The sequence below is a fragment of the Chiloscyllium plagiosum genome, unplaced genomic scaffold (assembly GCF_037043375.1).
Source record: "Chiloscyllium plagiosum isolate Xiang-an unplaced genomic scaffold, Cpla_swu_hap1 HiC_scaffold_1, whole genome shotgun sequence".
NCBI classification, from domain to species: Eukaryota; Metazoa; Chordata; class Chondrichthyes; order Orectolobiformes; family Hemiscylliidae; genus Chiloscyllium; species Chiloscyllium plagiosum.
Window position 1 is genome coordinate 65,878,761 of NW_028270139.1, and position 16,235 is coordinate 65,894,995.

General features: G+C 40.9%; 1 protein-coding gene and 1 long non-coding RNA gene across 6 annotated transcripts in view; one reads left to right on the forward strand and one right to left on the reverse strand.

Moving 5' to 3' along the window:
- Window positions 1-16,235, forward strand: part of n4bp2 (NEDD4 binding protein 2) — a 95,729-nt gene that overhangs the window by 36,780 nt on the left and 42,714 nt on the right. For all 5 annotated transcript variants that reach the window (XR_006311992.2, XR_006311993.2, XM_043692687.2 and 2 more), the window contains exons 6-7: window positions 4,588-4,731; window positions 5,630-7,926. Coding sequence is in view for 3 of the 5 variants with exons in the window: in XM_043692687.2 (XP_043548622.2) it covers window positions 4,588-4,731; window positions 5,630-7,926 (2,441 nt within the window). In the remaining 2 variants the exon portion in view is untranslated. The remainder of the gene's footprint in view (window positions 1-4,587; window positions 4,732-5,629; window positions 7,927-16,235) is intronic.
- On the reverse strand, window positions 1,243-15,210 carry LOC122551057 (uncharacterized). The gene is made up of 4 exons (XR_006311994.2): window positions 15,022-15,210; window positions 7,899-7,966; window positions 7,389-7,440; window positions 1,243-2,003 (listed from the first exon to the last, which is right to left on the reverse strand). It is a non-coding gene; the product is annotated as an uncharacterized LOC122551057 (long non-coding RNA).

The following is a 16,235-nucleotide window of genomic DNA, read 5'->3' on the forward strand; positions in this document are numbered from 1 at the left end:
TCTCCACCACCTCCCTGTGTAGCTGAGCAACTCTTGGCACCCACTGCCTTCCACTGAGAAACCATGTCCCTTAGCAGTATCCTAAATGGAAAATCTGTCTGAGTAGGCCTCCGAAGACTCCAGTACTACCTACTGTGTGCTTTTTACTGTCTCGTGAGCACCCATTCCTTTTCAGCCCGAGATATTCCCTCACTGTATGTGCAGTCCAGAAATATTGTGGCCTTGCAGATACTCCAGCGACTTCATCCACTGATCCAGATCAAAAACGTGAAATTCCAGTAGCTGCAACAGGAATCACTTCCTGTGCAAATGATGACCCTGAACCCTGGGAGTGTCCTTTACTACCCACATTTTGCAGGAGGGGCATTCCACCTGGGCAAGCTGCCTTTTCATGGCTTACTTTTCAGTGACATCTTCTTATTTTCTTCCTGTAGTAGAAATAATTTTAAATATATGTCACTTACCTTCCATCATCCTTGTATTTAAAAATTCTCAATCTTAAACTAAAGACCAATTTTTACTTTAAAGGTAAGACCGTAGAAATATCAATCTGGTCTTAATTGTGCTGAGGCTGCCACTCATCCAGTACTTCATTCCAAAAGCCACAACAGAGCATGGCAGAACCGCACTATTAAAAGGCAGGATGGGCCACCGGCAAGAAGAGTTTTGGATTGTAAGAGGGGATAGTTGACAAGAGGATTTTGGCAGCAGCAGCAGAGAGAGAGAGAAGCATTTAGTATTACAGTTGGTTATAAACTGTCTTAGTAATAGAGAGTACCCAAGGTTTGAAGCTTTGTACTGGGTTGAGCAGAATGCTGATCTTCCTAATGCTAAGGTTCAACTTGAGTGAAGGGATGGAATTAGTAACAGTGGAGTGTGGTTTATGGTGAAAACCAATAATGTTTGCTTCAATGTCTCTGAATTTGAGCTTTAAGAAGCTGAGATACATTAAAGACTAAATGTTGGATCGGCAGTCTCTCAGCAGAGAGGTGAGGGGCAAATTTGGGTGTCACATCTAGTCCACGCATTGAATGTAGCCCATGTCTGCTAAAGATGTAACCAAGGGATACCAGCTAGATGAGGGAAAAGGGATACTTTGGTGACTCTTGACTCAGAGATCTTATCTGCCGACTTTTCTCAACTTTTACATTGATAATGGTTAGACATTCCTAGCTTTCTGTGTTAAGAAAGATTGACAAAAAGTAGTACAATATTCTTGTAAATCCAGAAGCATCCATCACTCATGAGTAAAAGTTTATGTCCAATACTTTTTAGGTGCCAGTTTTAGTGTGTAATGCCAAATTCTAATTAAAATATCTTTAAATGCATTGAAGGGAAAGAAGCGAGTAATTTCCTATAGCTTTGACCTTGCAGTTCTCTAGTCTCGCCAAAATGTGTCTGAGCAGATTTTTAAAGAAACTTTCAGTGCAAAGAGTGTTAGCACTTGACCTTGTGATGTATATATTTATACTTATTCCCTTAGGGAGTTCCTGACAAGTAGTCTTAAAAAGGTAAGTTGGTTCATGAATAATTTTCACAGCTGTGCTTCAGACTGTTCATGAGAAATGCTACAGGATGTGACCTGTAATATACATCTGCCATATTTCACGATTGTGCATTAATTGCAAAATCTAATAAGATTGGCTGGATAGATTTGCCCCACAACTGCCTAGAATCTGTCCATCTATGGAGCAATTTCTTCTTCTACATTCATCCTGTGGATTTTTATGGCCCTCTTTGAACTTCACAAACACTGCTGCTTTCCATATCTGTGGCATTCCCTGTGTCTGCAGCTAGGGGGAGGTTGTGGTAATGGCAGTGGACCAGTAATCCACAGGAAGAAGAAGGGCTCCTGAAGAAGGGCTCATGCCCGAAACGTCGATTCTCCTGCTCCTTGAATGCTGCCTGACCTGCTGCGCTTTTCCAGGAACACACGTTCAGCTCTGATCTCCAGCATCTGCAGTCCTCACTTTCTTCCAGTAATCCACAGATCCAAGCTATTGCTGTGGGGACATGGGTTCAAATTGAATTTAAATTCAATGAATAAATTTGTAATTAAAATCTAGCCACAGTAATTGTGACCATAAGACCATCGTCAACCTTAAAAACCTTACCCAACCCAAGGAAATAAGTCCTGTATCACAGGCCAGACGGACCCACCAGGGGTGGTGACACCTTGGCTCACATTTAGGAGAGGGTTGCCTTGAAAGTCCATAATATTGATTGTGGACTCCATGAAGTCTCATGGCATTAAGTCAAACCTGGGCAAGGGAACCTCATGTTGATTATCACCTACTGCCTTTCTCTCCTCTCCCACCCCCAGCTTTCCTTACCCCCTTGATGAATCTGTATTCGAGCTATCAGCTATGTAACTGGTAAGGGAATCAACATGAGAGAAAGTCTACTAACGTTCACTGATCTACCTGTTCCACATGCACCTGTGCCATGATAATATTTGTTGGTGTGACCACTGTGTGACCATTATGGAGACCAAGTTTTTGTTTTTGCTCTGAGACAACCTTCCATTGTGTGTCAGTGGTAGCAAAGTTTGTAATCACTGACCACTGATTAATCCAGTGGTCACATTGTGGGTCTGATGTTACATAACGACCAGGCACAATAGAAAAGACAGATTTCCTTGCCAAAAGGGCATTCTTAATCAGATCTGTTTTTACAGCAATTAACAATGATTTCATGATCACTCACTTTTAATTCCAGATTTATGAATTGAATTCACATTCTGCCATCTGATATGCTGGAATTCAAACCCATTTGGATCTCTAGATTATCAATCCAGTGATGTTACCAGTCCAGTATCGCCATCAAAGAAGAAGCCAAACCATAATTTAAGCATTAAACACTATTTATTGGCTATGACCCATAACTTAAAGTTGGCTAAATTTTTGATTTGGATTCTCAAGCTGTGAATTCAAGACCCCTATTGCAATCATGACACCACTAAACCTTAAGGAGACCTAGGGACATTTTTATGTGCACAAATCCTGGCTGTCAGTCATGGGATCAAATAGTCACAATTATAATAGAACATAAAATAATACAGCGCAGAACAGGCCCTTCGGCCCTCAATGTTGCGCTGAGCTGTAAACTATTCTAAGCTCATCCCCCTACACCATCCCATCATCATCCATGTGCTTACCCGAGGATTGTTTAAATCTCCCTCATGTGCCTGAGTTAACTATTTTAGCAGGTCAGGCATTCCACGCCCTTACCACTCTGAGTAAAGAACCTGCCTCTGACATCTGTCTTAAATCTATCCCCCCTCAATTTGTAGTTATGCCCCTCATACAAGCTGACATCATCATCATCCAAGGAAAAAGACTTTCACTGTCTACCCTATCTTGTATGTCACTATCAAATACCGGCTTAGCCGCCGCCTTTCCAAGAGAACAGACCCAAGTCTCTCAGCCTTTTCTCATAAGAGCCTCACAATCTCTGAAGTTCTCTTCTTAAAGCTCCCCCCCCACCCGTCGCTTGTTCTAGTAAGGATATAATTTATACATGTTAAGACATCTTACAATTGAAGAATAGTGGAGCTAAAATATTCTGATCAAATAGAGATGAAGAAAGACCACTAATCTCTGTTTAAGGGATCATGGTGTTTTTGGTCAGTAATTCACAACAAGATAGCATTGAAATATTGATCTGCAGATGGGTCAATTCCACTTTTCCAGCCTTACCTTTGCAAAGCTACCCAGCAACAAGTTTCTGACCTGGTTAAAAATTCAGAATGTGCTTCTTTCCTGGACCTGAGGTAGTGCCAGTATTTGATGTCTATCTGTCAGAATTTGAAGAATCCTCCTCTGGTGCTGCTCCCATTGTGTGATGATTTTACTCTGACTGTCACTTCTTTTTCCTAGACTATTCTCCCAGTGCACTGTAGTGACTGTCAGTTCCCTATTGCCCATGTTTTTTCCTTACTGTCATTTCATTTTAAATACATTGATTCCTCCCTCAGTTTTTCATATTGAGAGGATTGAGAGATGTAGACAATGTGAGTCGAGGAATGAGCTTCCAATAAAAAGTATGTGAGAGTCATAAACTGAGGAAAGTAAACAAATATTGCAAGAGGTTTTCAGAATAATTAGACAGTGGGAAAGAAACCAGTGCTCAGATGTAGATGTATCTTCAACCTTGTTTAATCTTGTAATTTTGTTTAATTTCTCATTTTGTTAAGATATTAACTAGTTTCTACAAAATTACAGAAGCCATGGAGCATGCAGACCATTTGTGTCACCATTTGCACATCTTGATATGGTCCTTGCCTTGTAACTCAGGCTTTCAGTGTTCTGTATTAAAGCTAAAATTTGCAAATATTCTTATTTATTTGTTTTAATTTCCAGTAGATAACAAAATTTGTGTAAAGCTCCTGTCTCATCTGGAAAGCTGTTTGTATCCTAAGTAGGTTAAAATTACCTTAGCAGCAATAGAAAAGAAATCTGGGCAAAGTATACAGTAGACTGCTAAGGTCACTGCTTCGCAGGTAGAATTTCACCTGAAATTTTAACCAGCTTTTTCTTTGCTTTTTTTGTGATCCAGAGATTTGAAATTATGCTTATTTATCCTTAGACGTAATATTCATGGGGTGTCGAAGGAGAAAATTAAAGCAATCATAGATCACTATGAGCACCATGTTACAGTCAACACTATAATAAAGTCATCCGAACCTAAAATTCCCGAAACAGAAGCTGTAGAACTGTGTCCTACAAGTGGGTAAGTAAAATGTACTAAAACTCACACCATCATGTGAGTTTTTATTTTCTAGAGAGCATTCTTTCTCCTCCTATATTGTGTCTGAAGCTATCTTGCAAAAAAATCATAAGTGGGTTTAAACTATAACTAAATGAATTTTTTCTTATTAATGTAAGGGTAAACATAGCTCAATGCCTATGTCTTGTATATCAGAAGAAATTTTTCATGTTTAAAATTTAGGCTGTTTTGGCTACCATGACTGTTCAGGTCACACTGTGTCTTGGTTAAATCCAGGTCAATGGTTTCTATTTAAATAGGTGAAGAAACGTTCCAATACAAGTTTCCTTAAAAAAAATTACCAACAATTTGTTGAATAGTTCAGTTGACTTAGTGTTATGTTTCAAAATTGAATCTCAACAGGGTGCACTTGAATCTATATTCATCTAAGGTTGATGTAATAAATGTATACGATGCAATGTGGAAATGTTGCAAAAGCTTCTTTATTGCTGTTACAATACCTGGTTTGGACATTGTTTCATAACTAATTGCATTCCATGTTGTGCTTAAGAATTAGACCTCTTATCAGTTTGTGTTCTCACCTGTTCACTTGCGCAGTTAGGATCAGAATTTGGCCATTTTGCGCACTTGTTTTTTAATCTCTAGTAGTTTTTGCCATTGCAGCAGAAATAGAGCTAAGATGGATGGGAGTTACAATTCTGAATGGAACATGACAACACTCTTTTGTTTACTCCCTTCTGCTTCATGGTCCTATTGTGTAAACATAGAAAGTTCCATGAGCTGTAAAAATATTTTAAATGCCATACATGTAGATATGGGGAAATACTGTGCTGCTAGGGATTTGCTTAACCCTAGAAAATCTCATTAGAACAAATATCTATTTACTTGTGAATTTATGCAGAGCAATGAATGGAGACCTACATCACATGACTGTGGCAACAGGACCATCAGCTTCTTCAGTGTGCCAGGTTTTACCTGATTCCTTGATGCCTCCTTTTAAGAGTACAGAACACTTGTCAACTACTGAAATAAACACAGCATTCCCAGATAACTTGGAGCAATGCACAAGGCTGCCTTCAGATTTCCCTAGTGAAAGCAGAAAACATGGGACTGAACATGAGACTGGCAATAATGCTACGTTTTCAAAATTACCAAATGGAGAAAACATACAAAAAGATCAAACTCTTGAATCAAATGGTAGTAATTATAATTTAGCATCTCATGCTGAAACTGAAGATGAAAAAAGAAAGATAATCAGTGTGGAAACTTTTGAATCCAAGTTTGAAGGAACAGAAAATACTGAACACTTAGAAAGTCACAACGATAATTTAGCACTATACGATGATTTGCCAACTGCTTTTAGTACATCTATTGGCCAGAGAATTAGGAGAAGGAAATGGCAAGGTGCCAATAGTACAAGTAGTGCTTTGGAAAATGGAGGAACACCAAAACTGCCAGTTGAAGACGATCCATCTGGAGAAAATAATTTGACAGAAAAGCCACAAGCTGTAGAACAACGTCATCACATTATTGACCCAGAATTCTTAAATTTTGTTGGCGATTGGCCAGTAGCAGAGAAATTGAAACCTCAAGATCAGAGGAAAAAGAAAACCAGAAAAAAATCAGAACTAAAGATTAGAAATAAATCTGACACCTTTGATTCTGTCATTCCAAGTGATTCATTAAAATACGCTGCTAGTAGTTTGGTTGAACAGAGGAATGTAGAAATCTCACCAGGAACAAACAGCTCTGAAATCTCTGCTGATAGTTCAGATAATCTTAATGTGTTATCGTCAACTGCTAAAAATTCTACTTCAGAAAGAAATTCTGTAAACCATGAGGAGCATAAAATTCTAGGAGCTTTTGAACAGCAAAATGCAGAAGCATTGTCTGAAAAACCCACAAATAGAAAATCTTTGCAGAATAGGGGAGTAGGAAAATCTTGCAAATTGGCACTAACACTTACAGGTAGCAGCCTAATCTCTAAGGAGCCTTTGGAACCTGTCCTTTTGAACACTGACCAGATGGAGAACTCTATTCTAATTTCAGATAATTCAGAACAGGATAGTTCAACGCAAACTGCTTCTGAAGACTTTGCTCTTTTATGGAAGATTGAAAATCAAAAAGTTGTTTCTACTGAGTTTAAAATATTGACAGCAGCTGTAGATGAACTTAAGGTAACAGACTTTGATGCAACACAAGAATCTATAAGCTCTGTGAAATCAGTGCCCTATAAACTTGTGCACGATAAAAGCACATTTGTAGATGAAAATGCATTTGTTAATGAAGAGGAGAATTTGCAGATACTTAATGATTGCTTTAAATCTGTTCCTTTTGAAGATTTGATTGATTTATATGAAAAATGTGATGGAGATATAGAATGGGCAACCAATTTATTGCTTGATTCTGGTGTGAAGCTGTCAAATGAAGATCCGGTGAATCAGATGTCGGTTGCAGATGATAAACTTGTAACTTGCAGTAACGTACAAGTGACCCAGACACCACAAATGGAAAAAATAGATTTTGATGATCAGTCACAAAGTGACAAATCTACATCTGTTATGAATCAGTTGTCTCATGCCAATGAAACTACAACAGGCATAAATAATCAATCATCAGTGATTTACACGCAACAAAACAAGAAACATCTGTTGCCTTACCTTGGATATGAAGACATAAGCCCTCCATCTGACATTACTACAGAATCTATAGCTGAAGAGTTGAAAAATACAAACATCATCAGTGAAGCACGTAACATTGATCATGAACAGTTTCCTAATCCATGTAAGGATCATTGTGTCAGAGGAGAATGCGATGATTCAAAGCTTAGAAAGGATTTGCCAAATGATCATGTAACATGCATTGAAGGTAACATATCTCATACTTCAAATATAAAGGTATTAAATGAAAGAAACATGTACTTGTCTGAATGTATAGAAGTAAATGATACTGCTACAGTATCACAACCAGAACTTAATACCTTTATCGAAAATTCAAATGAAAATCAGTCAAGCTATAACACCGAGAAACTTGCAACAGAAAAGGAAACTAAGAAGACACTGGAAGGTGAAAGTACAAGTCAGGATCATTTGGGATTGTTTTCTGATGCATTGAACATTCAGACTTTGGAATTATACTTGCCACCGGAACTGGCAATTCAACTTACTGACCTGTTTGGATCGGTAGGCCTTGATCCAGGTAAGCAAGGGTTTTAGGTTGACCTTACTGCTGATGAGTTCTAAAATCCAAACAAAAATAAGTGAATTAAAGGAAGGAAACAAATACCATACAAACTTGGAAAAAATTGGAGCAGACGTAGGCTATTCAGCCTCGAGCCTGCTTCACATACAATTGGGATAGCCATGATCATTTTGTAAGACCATAAGACAAAGGAGTGGAAGAAAGGGCATTCAGCCCATCGAGTCCACTCTGCCATTTAATCATGGCTGATGGGCATTTCAGTGCTACTTACCTGCACTCTCCCCGTAGCCCTTAATTCCTTGCGAGATCAAGAATTTATCAATCTCTGCCTGGAAGACTTTTAATGTCTGGCCTCCACTGCGCTCCATGGCAATGAATTCCAAAGGCCCACCACGCTCTGGCTGAAGAAATGTCTCCTCATTTCCGTTCTAAATTGACCCCCTCTAATTCTAAGACTGTGCCCATGGATCCTAATATCCCCGCCTAACGAAAACAAATTCCCAATGTCCACCCTTTAAGTTTCTGTTAGATCTCCCCTCAACCTTCTAAACTCTAATGAATACAATCCCAACATCCTCAGCTATTCATTGTATGTTAGGCCTACCATTCCAGGGATCATCTGTGTGAATCTCCGCTGGACATGCTGCAGTGCCAGTTTGTCCTTCCTGGGGTGTGGGGCCCAAAATTGGACACAGTATTCCAAATGGGGCCTAACTAGAGCTTTATAAAGTCTCAGTGGCACATCGCTGCTTTAACATTCCAACTCTCTTGAGATAAATGACGACATTACATTTGCTTTCTTAATCACTGACTCAACCTGCAAGTCAACCTTTAGAGAGTCCTGGACTAGCACTCCCAGATCCCTTTGTACTTTGGCTTTATGAATTTTCTCACCGTTTAGAAAATAGTCCATGCCTCTATTCTTTTTTCCAAAGTGCAAGACCTCGCATTTGCTCACATTGAACTTCATCAGCCATTTCCTGGACCACTCTTCCAAACTGTCTAAATCTTTCTGCAGCCTTCCCACCACCTCAGAACAACCTGCCTGTCCACCTAACTTCGTATGATCGGCGAATTCACCAGAATGCCCCAGTCTCTTCATCCAGATCATTAATATATAAAGTGAACAACTGTGGCCCCAACACTGAAACCTGCGGGACACCACTTGTCACTAGCTACCATTCTGAAAAAGAATCTTTTATCCCAACTCTCTGCCTTCTGTCAGTCAGCCAGTCCTCAATATATGCCAGTAGCTCATCTTAAACACCATGGGCCCTCACCTTACTCAGCACCTCTCGTGAGGCACCTTATCAAAGGTCTTTTGGAAGTCTAAGTAGTTAACATCCACTGCGTTTCCCTGGTCTAACCTACTTGTTATCTCTTCAAAGAATTCTAACAGGTTTGCCAGGCACGACCTCCCCTTCCTAAATCCATGCTGACTTGTTCTAATCCGACCCTGCACTTCCAAGAATTTAGAAATCTCATCCTTAACAATGAATTCTAGAATTTTATCTACAACCAAGGTTAGGCTAATTGACCTATAATTTTCCATCTTTTGTCTTGATCTTTCTTGAACAAGGGGGTTACAACCGCACTTTTCCAATCATTTGGGACCTTCCCTGACTCGAGTGATTTTTGAAAGATTACATCCAAAGCCTCCGCTATTCCTTCAGCCACCTCCCTCAGAACTCTAGGATGTAGCCCATCTGGGCCAGGAGTTTATGAGGACCTTTTAGCTTTTCTCGCCACTTCTTTTGTCATGGCTACCATACTTAAGTCTGACCCTTGACTCTCCTTAATTGTTGAGATATTACTCCTGTCTTCCACTGTGAAGACTGACACAAAGTATTTATTTCCTTATCTTCCATCACGAGCCTTCCTGCATCAATTTGGAGCTGCCCAATTTCTACTTTTGCATTTCATTTGTTTCTTATGTATTGAAAGAAAATTTTACTATCATTTCTAATATTACTGGCTATAATCATGGCTGAATAATCTCCCCACCCCCCTCAGGCGATAATCTTTCTTTTCTTTGGGATGAACCTCTGAGTTGTGTCCTTAATTACACCCAGAAACTCCTGCCATTGTTGCTCTAATGTCTTCCCCACTAGGCTCTGCTTCCAGTTGATTTTCGTCAGTTCCTCTCTCATGCCCCTGTAATTACCTTTATTTAACTGTAACACCATTACATCCGATTTTGCCTTCTCTCTTTCAAACTGCAGACTGAACACTACCATATTATGATTACTGCATCTGAAGTGTTCTCTTACTTTAAGATCTTTTATAAAGTCTGGCTCATTACATAGAACTAAGTCCAGAATGACCTGTTCCTTTGTGGGCTCCATCACAAGCTGTTCCTAAAACCATCCTGTAAGCATTCCATGAATTCCCTTTCTTTAGATTAACTAGCAACGTTATTCACCCAGTTTATTTGCACATTGACGTTCCCCCACGATCACCGTGACCTTGCCTTTCTGATATGCCCCATCTATTTCCTGATATATCCTGCGCCCCTATTCCTGACCACTACTGGGAAGTCTGTACATAACTCCCATTTTGGTTTTTTTGCCTTTGTGGTTCCTCAACTCCACCCACACAGACTCCACATCATCTAATTCTGTGTCATTTAGTGCCAAAGATTTAATTTCATTCTTAACTAACAAGGCAACTCAACCCCTCTGCCAACCTCCCAGTCTTTTCAATAAGTTGTAAATCCTTGAATGTTTAACTGCAAGTCCTGAACCTCTGCGGCCACATCTCTGTGATGCCTGCCACATCATAATCATTCACGATGATTTGTGCTGTTAATTCATGTATTTTGTTATGAATACTACGAGCATTCAGGTAAAGCACCTTAATGCTAATTTTCTCATCCTCATGATTTCCATTACCTCCAGTAATATATCCTAAGTTATCCTTCCTTTTTGCTTCATTCCTGGTCTGCCAATAAGAACATGGCTCTGGCAGCAATCTAAAGATTATGACCTTCGAGGACCTGGTCTTCAATTTCCTTCCTAGATACTCCCCAAACAGGTCCTCCTTCCATGCCTTGCCTATGTTGTTTGTGTCAACATAGACCACAACAACTGGATCTTCTCTCTTCCACTCCAATACCCTTTCAAGCCAGTCAGAGATGGCCCGCATCCTGGTACCAGGCAGGCAACACACCATGCGGGACTCCCGATCCAGCTCGCAAAGGATACTATCTGTCCCCCTAATTATAGAATCCCCGAAAACAGCTACTTGTCTTTTTGCTCTTCCCTCTTGAATGGCCTTCTGCACCATGGTGCTGTGGTCAGCTGGCTCATCCTGCCCACAGTTTTTTTTCCTCATCCATACAGGGAGCAAAAATCTTGTAACTGTTGGACAAGGCCAAGGGCTGAGGTTCCTCCACTCCTGAACTCAGAATCCCCCTACCTGCCCCACTTAGAGTCACACTCTGTTGTTCCTGATCACTAACTGAATTTGAATTACTTAATCTAACCGGGTGTGACTGCTTCCTGAAACAAAGCATCCAGATAACTCTGCCACTCCTGCATGTGCCACAGTGTTTGAAGCTCAGATTCCAGATCATCAATTCTGATCAGGAGTTTTCCAGCAACCAACACTTGCTGCAGATGTGGTCACTGCCATTCACAATGGGATCAGCCAGCTCCCACATCATATAGAACATAGAACATAGAAAAATACAGCGCAGTACAGGCCCTTTGGCCCTCGATGTTGCACCGATCCAAGCCCACCTAACGTACACTAGCCCACTATCCTCCATATGGGAGGAGAAAGTGAGGTCTGCAGATGCTTGAGATCAGAGCTGAAAATGTGTTGCTGGAACAGCCCAGCAGGTCCAGCAGCATCCAGGGAACAGGAGAATCGACGTTTCGGGCATAAGCCCTTCTTCAGGATGAGGAAAGTGTGTCCAGCAGGCTAAGATAAAGGTAGGGAGGAGGGACTTGGGGGAGGGGCGTTGGAAATGCAATAGGTGGAAAGAGGTCAAGGTGAGGGTGATAGGTCAGACTGGGGTGGGGGCGGAGAGGTCAGGAAGAAGATGTTCGATGGATTTGACTGAGACAAGGTGAGGGGAGGGGAAATGAGGAAACTGGAGAAATCCGAGTTCATCCCCTGTGGTTGGAGGGTTCCTAGGCGGAAGATGAGGCGCTCCTCCTCCAACCGTCGTGTTGTTGTGGTCTGGCGATGGAGGAGTCCAAAGACCCGCATATCCTTGGTGGAGTGGGAGGGGGAGTTGAAGTGTTGAGCCACAGGGTGGTTGGGTTGGTTGGTCCGGGTGTCCCAGAGGTGTTCCCTGAAACGCTCCGCAAGTAGGCGGCCTGTCTCCCCAATCCTCCATATGCCTATCCAATGCCCGTTTAAATGCCCATAAAGAGGGAGAGTCCACCACTGCTACTGGCAGGGCATTCCATGAACTCACGACTCGCTGAGTAAAGAACCTACCCGTAACGTCTGTCCTATACCTACCACCCCTTAATTTAAAGCTATGCCCCCTCGTAATAGCTGACTCCATACGTGGAAAAAGGTTCTCATGGTCAACCCTATCTAAACGCCTAATCATCTTGTACACCTCTATCAAGTCACCCCTAAACCTTCTTTTCTCCAATGAAAACAGCCCCAAGTGCCTCAGCCTTTCCTCATACGATCTTCCTACCATACCAGACAACATCCTGGTAAACCTCCTCTGCACCCGTTCCAGTGCCTCCACATCCTTCCTATAGTATGGCGACCAAAACTGCACACCAGATGCGGCCGCACCAGAGTCTTATACAACTGCAACGTGACCTCAGGGTTCCGGAACTCAATTCCTCTACCAATATTGTAGCTACCAGTATAGCTACAGCACATCACCTGTCCAGCCATCTCTACTTATTAAATTAATTTATACAAATTTGAGTTAAATAATTTCTTGTACTTATCTGTTATCTTATTCAATTAACCAACTAATATTAAACTTGTAATCAATCACACGATACTAAAGAAATATCAGTTGAAACGCCTTACCTAAGCAATACACAAGAGTCCTTTTTTTTGGTTAGAGGAGGAGGGCGAGTGGGAGACACTATACATGTAGTGTCTCTGGATTCAGCCACTGCCAAAATGTACACCTCAAACTCCTGAGGTAAGTTTTTATATTTTAAAATTACCTTACCGTCGGGTCACTGGTCCCCGCCGTCGCTCCTCCCACTCCAACTGCCACTGACAAATTGAAGCGCACTGAACTCCTGAGGTAAGTTTTTATATTTTAAAATTATCTTAAAATTGTGTTTTGAATTTCACATACCCATCTAACCCTGACAACCTGTGATTTTATTAGATAGGGAAATCAATCTACCTTCACCTCAAATAGTCAGTAATCCTGCCCAAACCATCTTCTGCGGCAATGTTCCAAAGCTGCAAAGCCCAAGAAAAAAATCTTAATTTTAAAACAATGTCCTCAAGTTCTGGACTGAGCCACATCCTTTCCACACCAACCATGTCAAGACTTTTCAAGGTCTTTTATACTTTAAGCAAGCCACCTCTCACTCCTGTAAACTCAACTGAAAACCAGCCCAGTCTGCCTAACTTTACCTCATAAAACGTTCCACTCATTCCAGATATCAATCTTGTAAACCATCTCTGAACTGTCTCAATGCATTTACATCCTTTCTTTAATATGGTCACCAACAACGTCATGAGTGTTTGAAATGTTGTGTCACTAATGCCCTGTATAATGTCTTATTCATGGGATGTTGCATTTATTAAACATCCCTTATTGTCCTTGAACTGAGTGACTTGCTTGACATTTCAGAGGACAGTTGAGAGTCAACTACATTGCTATAGGTCTAGAGTCATAGGTAAGCCAGACTAGGAAAGGACAGCAGATTTCCTTTCTTAAAAGGTGTAAGTGATTATAAAATATCTACATAAGAGGAACAATACTTAGGGGCAGCACGGTGGCTCAGTGGTTAGCACTGCTGCCTCATAGCATCAGGGTCCCAGGTTCGTCTGTGTGGAGTTTGCATATTCTCTGCGTGGGTTTCCTCCGGGTGCCCTAGTTTCCTCCCACAGTTCAAAGATGTGCAGGTCAGGTGAATTGGCATGCTAAATTGCCCATAGTGTTAGGTGCATTAGTCAGAGGGAAATGGGTCTGGGTGGATTACTCTTCGGAGGGTTAGTGTGGACTTTTTAGGCCAAAGGGCCTGTTTCCACACTGTAGGGAATCTAATCTAAATCTAATGTAATCTAATACTGAGGGCTCCTCTGATGCAGTAGTAGTATCTTTAAGTTTGAGCCAAGTCCCCAAATCACCTGTGGTGGTGTATAATTTATTTTAATAGTGACACAGTAAAGAGACACCATTATGTGTACATTTTATTATACATTTTTTTCTCTGCAACCAGGAGAAAACACATGTGGCCAATTGAACATTAACAAGCAAAGCCTGTTATGGGCAATGCTGTCGTTAAAATGTGACGGAAGGGCTTAGGAAGAGAAGGAGGGGACTAAATCAAATGAAATTGGAAGGGAAAATAAAGCACTCCATCCACATGCAGTGTACATCTCTCCCTGAAGGCATCAAGAGCATTGGTGGACACTGAATGCTCCATCTTCAGTGAACCCGGCCTCAAATGTAACCATAAATTGTTAAAAGCTGTGGGACTCCACTCATCATGGGCGGCATGGTGGCACAGTGGTTAGCACTGCTGCCTCACAGCGCCAGAGACCCGGGTTCAATTCCCGCTTCAGGCGACTGACTGTGTGGAGTTTGCACGTTCTCCCATGTCTGCATGGGTTTCCTCTGGGTGCTCCGGTTTCCTCCCACAGTCCAAAGATGTGCAGGTCAGGTAAATTGGTCACGCTAAATTGCCCGTAGTGTTAGGTGAGGGGTAAATGCAGGGGTAACGGTGGGTTGTGCTTCAGCGGGGCGGTGTGGACTTGTTGGGCCGAAGGGCCTGTTTCCACACTGTAAGTAATCTAATCTAATCACATGATGCCAATTAGGAAAAGATCGATTTATGCATACTGTGATTGATAGAAAACAATCTTTTATTCTTGCTAATATGTTACCCCTCTACACCATGAGTTCCTACTTTATGCACTTACCTTTTATGTAGTGTCTTGTTAAGTGCCTTCTAGAAATCCAAATATTGTATCTGTACAGGCTTCCCTTTAATCACAACTCATGTTACTCCTTCAAAGGACTCCAATAAATTGGTTAGATGTAATTTTCCTTTGACAAAACCATGCTGACTGTTCCCAATTACCGTGCATTTTTCTAAACATTCACCTATAACTTTCTTAATGATTTATTTTAACACCTTTCTCATGACAGCAATAAAGCTAACTGGTTTACAGTTTCGATGTTTCTTGCCTCACTCCTCTTGAATAAAGGAGTTTTATTTGTTAATTGCAAATCTAGTGGAACCTTTCTGGAATCTAGTAATTTTTTAAAAAATAACACCAACACATCATCTACCTTACTAGTCATCTATTATAAGACACTAGGATGAGGTCCATCAGAGCCCAGAGTCTTGTCAGTCCATAGCTCTGCCAGTTTACTCAGTACTGCTTCTCTAGTGATTGTAATTTCACGCAAGTCCCTCTACTTTCAGTATTCTGATTTACAGCTATTAGTAGCATTTTTCTTTTATATCCTCAGTAGTGAAAACAAGAAAACTATTTACTTCATCTGTGTTTGACTTTGTGTCGACAATTAATTCACCATTCTCACACTTCAGAGAACCAGCAGTCACTTTACTCTTTTCCTTCTTCGGTACCTTTCGAAACCTTGCTATTTGTTCTTATATTCCTTGTTTTTTCTCTCGTACTCTAATTTCTTATTGCCTCCCTGTCATGTTACTTAGACCCTGATGTGCACACTGTCTCGTGACAGCGTCATGCAAACTTTTTGTCAGCTTCTCATGGGTGCCTTTTAATCATTCTCTGTTGTTCCTTATGTTCTGACCTTTCAACTGACCTGCAACTCATCTTTGCCCAGTTAATTACTTTTGGTTTCAGTTTAATGCTTTCTTTAATTTCTTTAGTTACTCATCGATGGTGGGTCCTCCGCTTAATTTTTTTCTTTCTGAAGATTCTGAAACATCCCCTTAAATGTCTGACACTGCTTTTCTGTTGATCTGTCCCCTAGCCTCTTATCTCAGTTCACTTTAGCACCGTTGTCATAGAGTCATACAGCACACAAACAGCCATGCCCACATATTTGCCTCTTAAGTTTAAAATATTGATCTTAGACCCACTCCTGCCTTTTAAACGATATGTAAAATTCATTCATTTTGTGGTTGTTGCCCTCTCATACA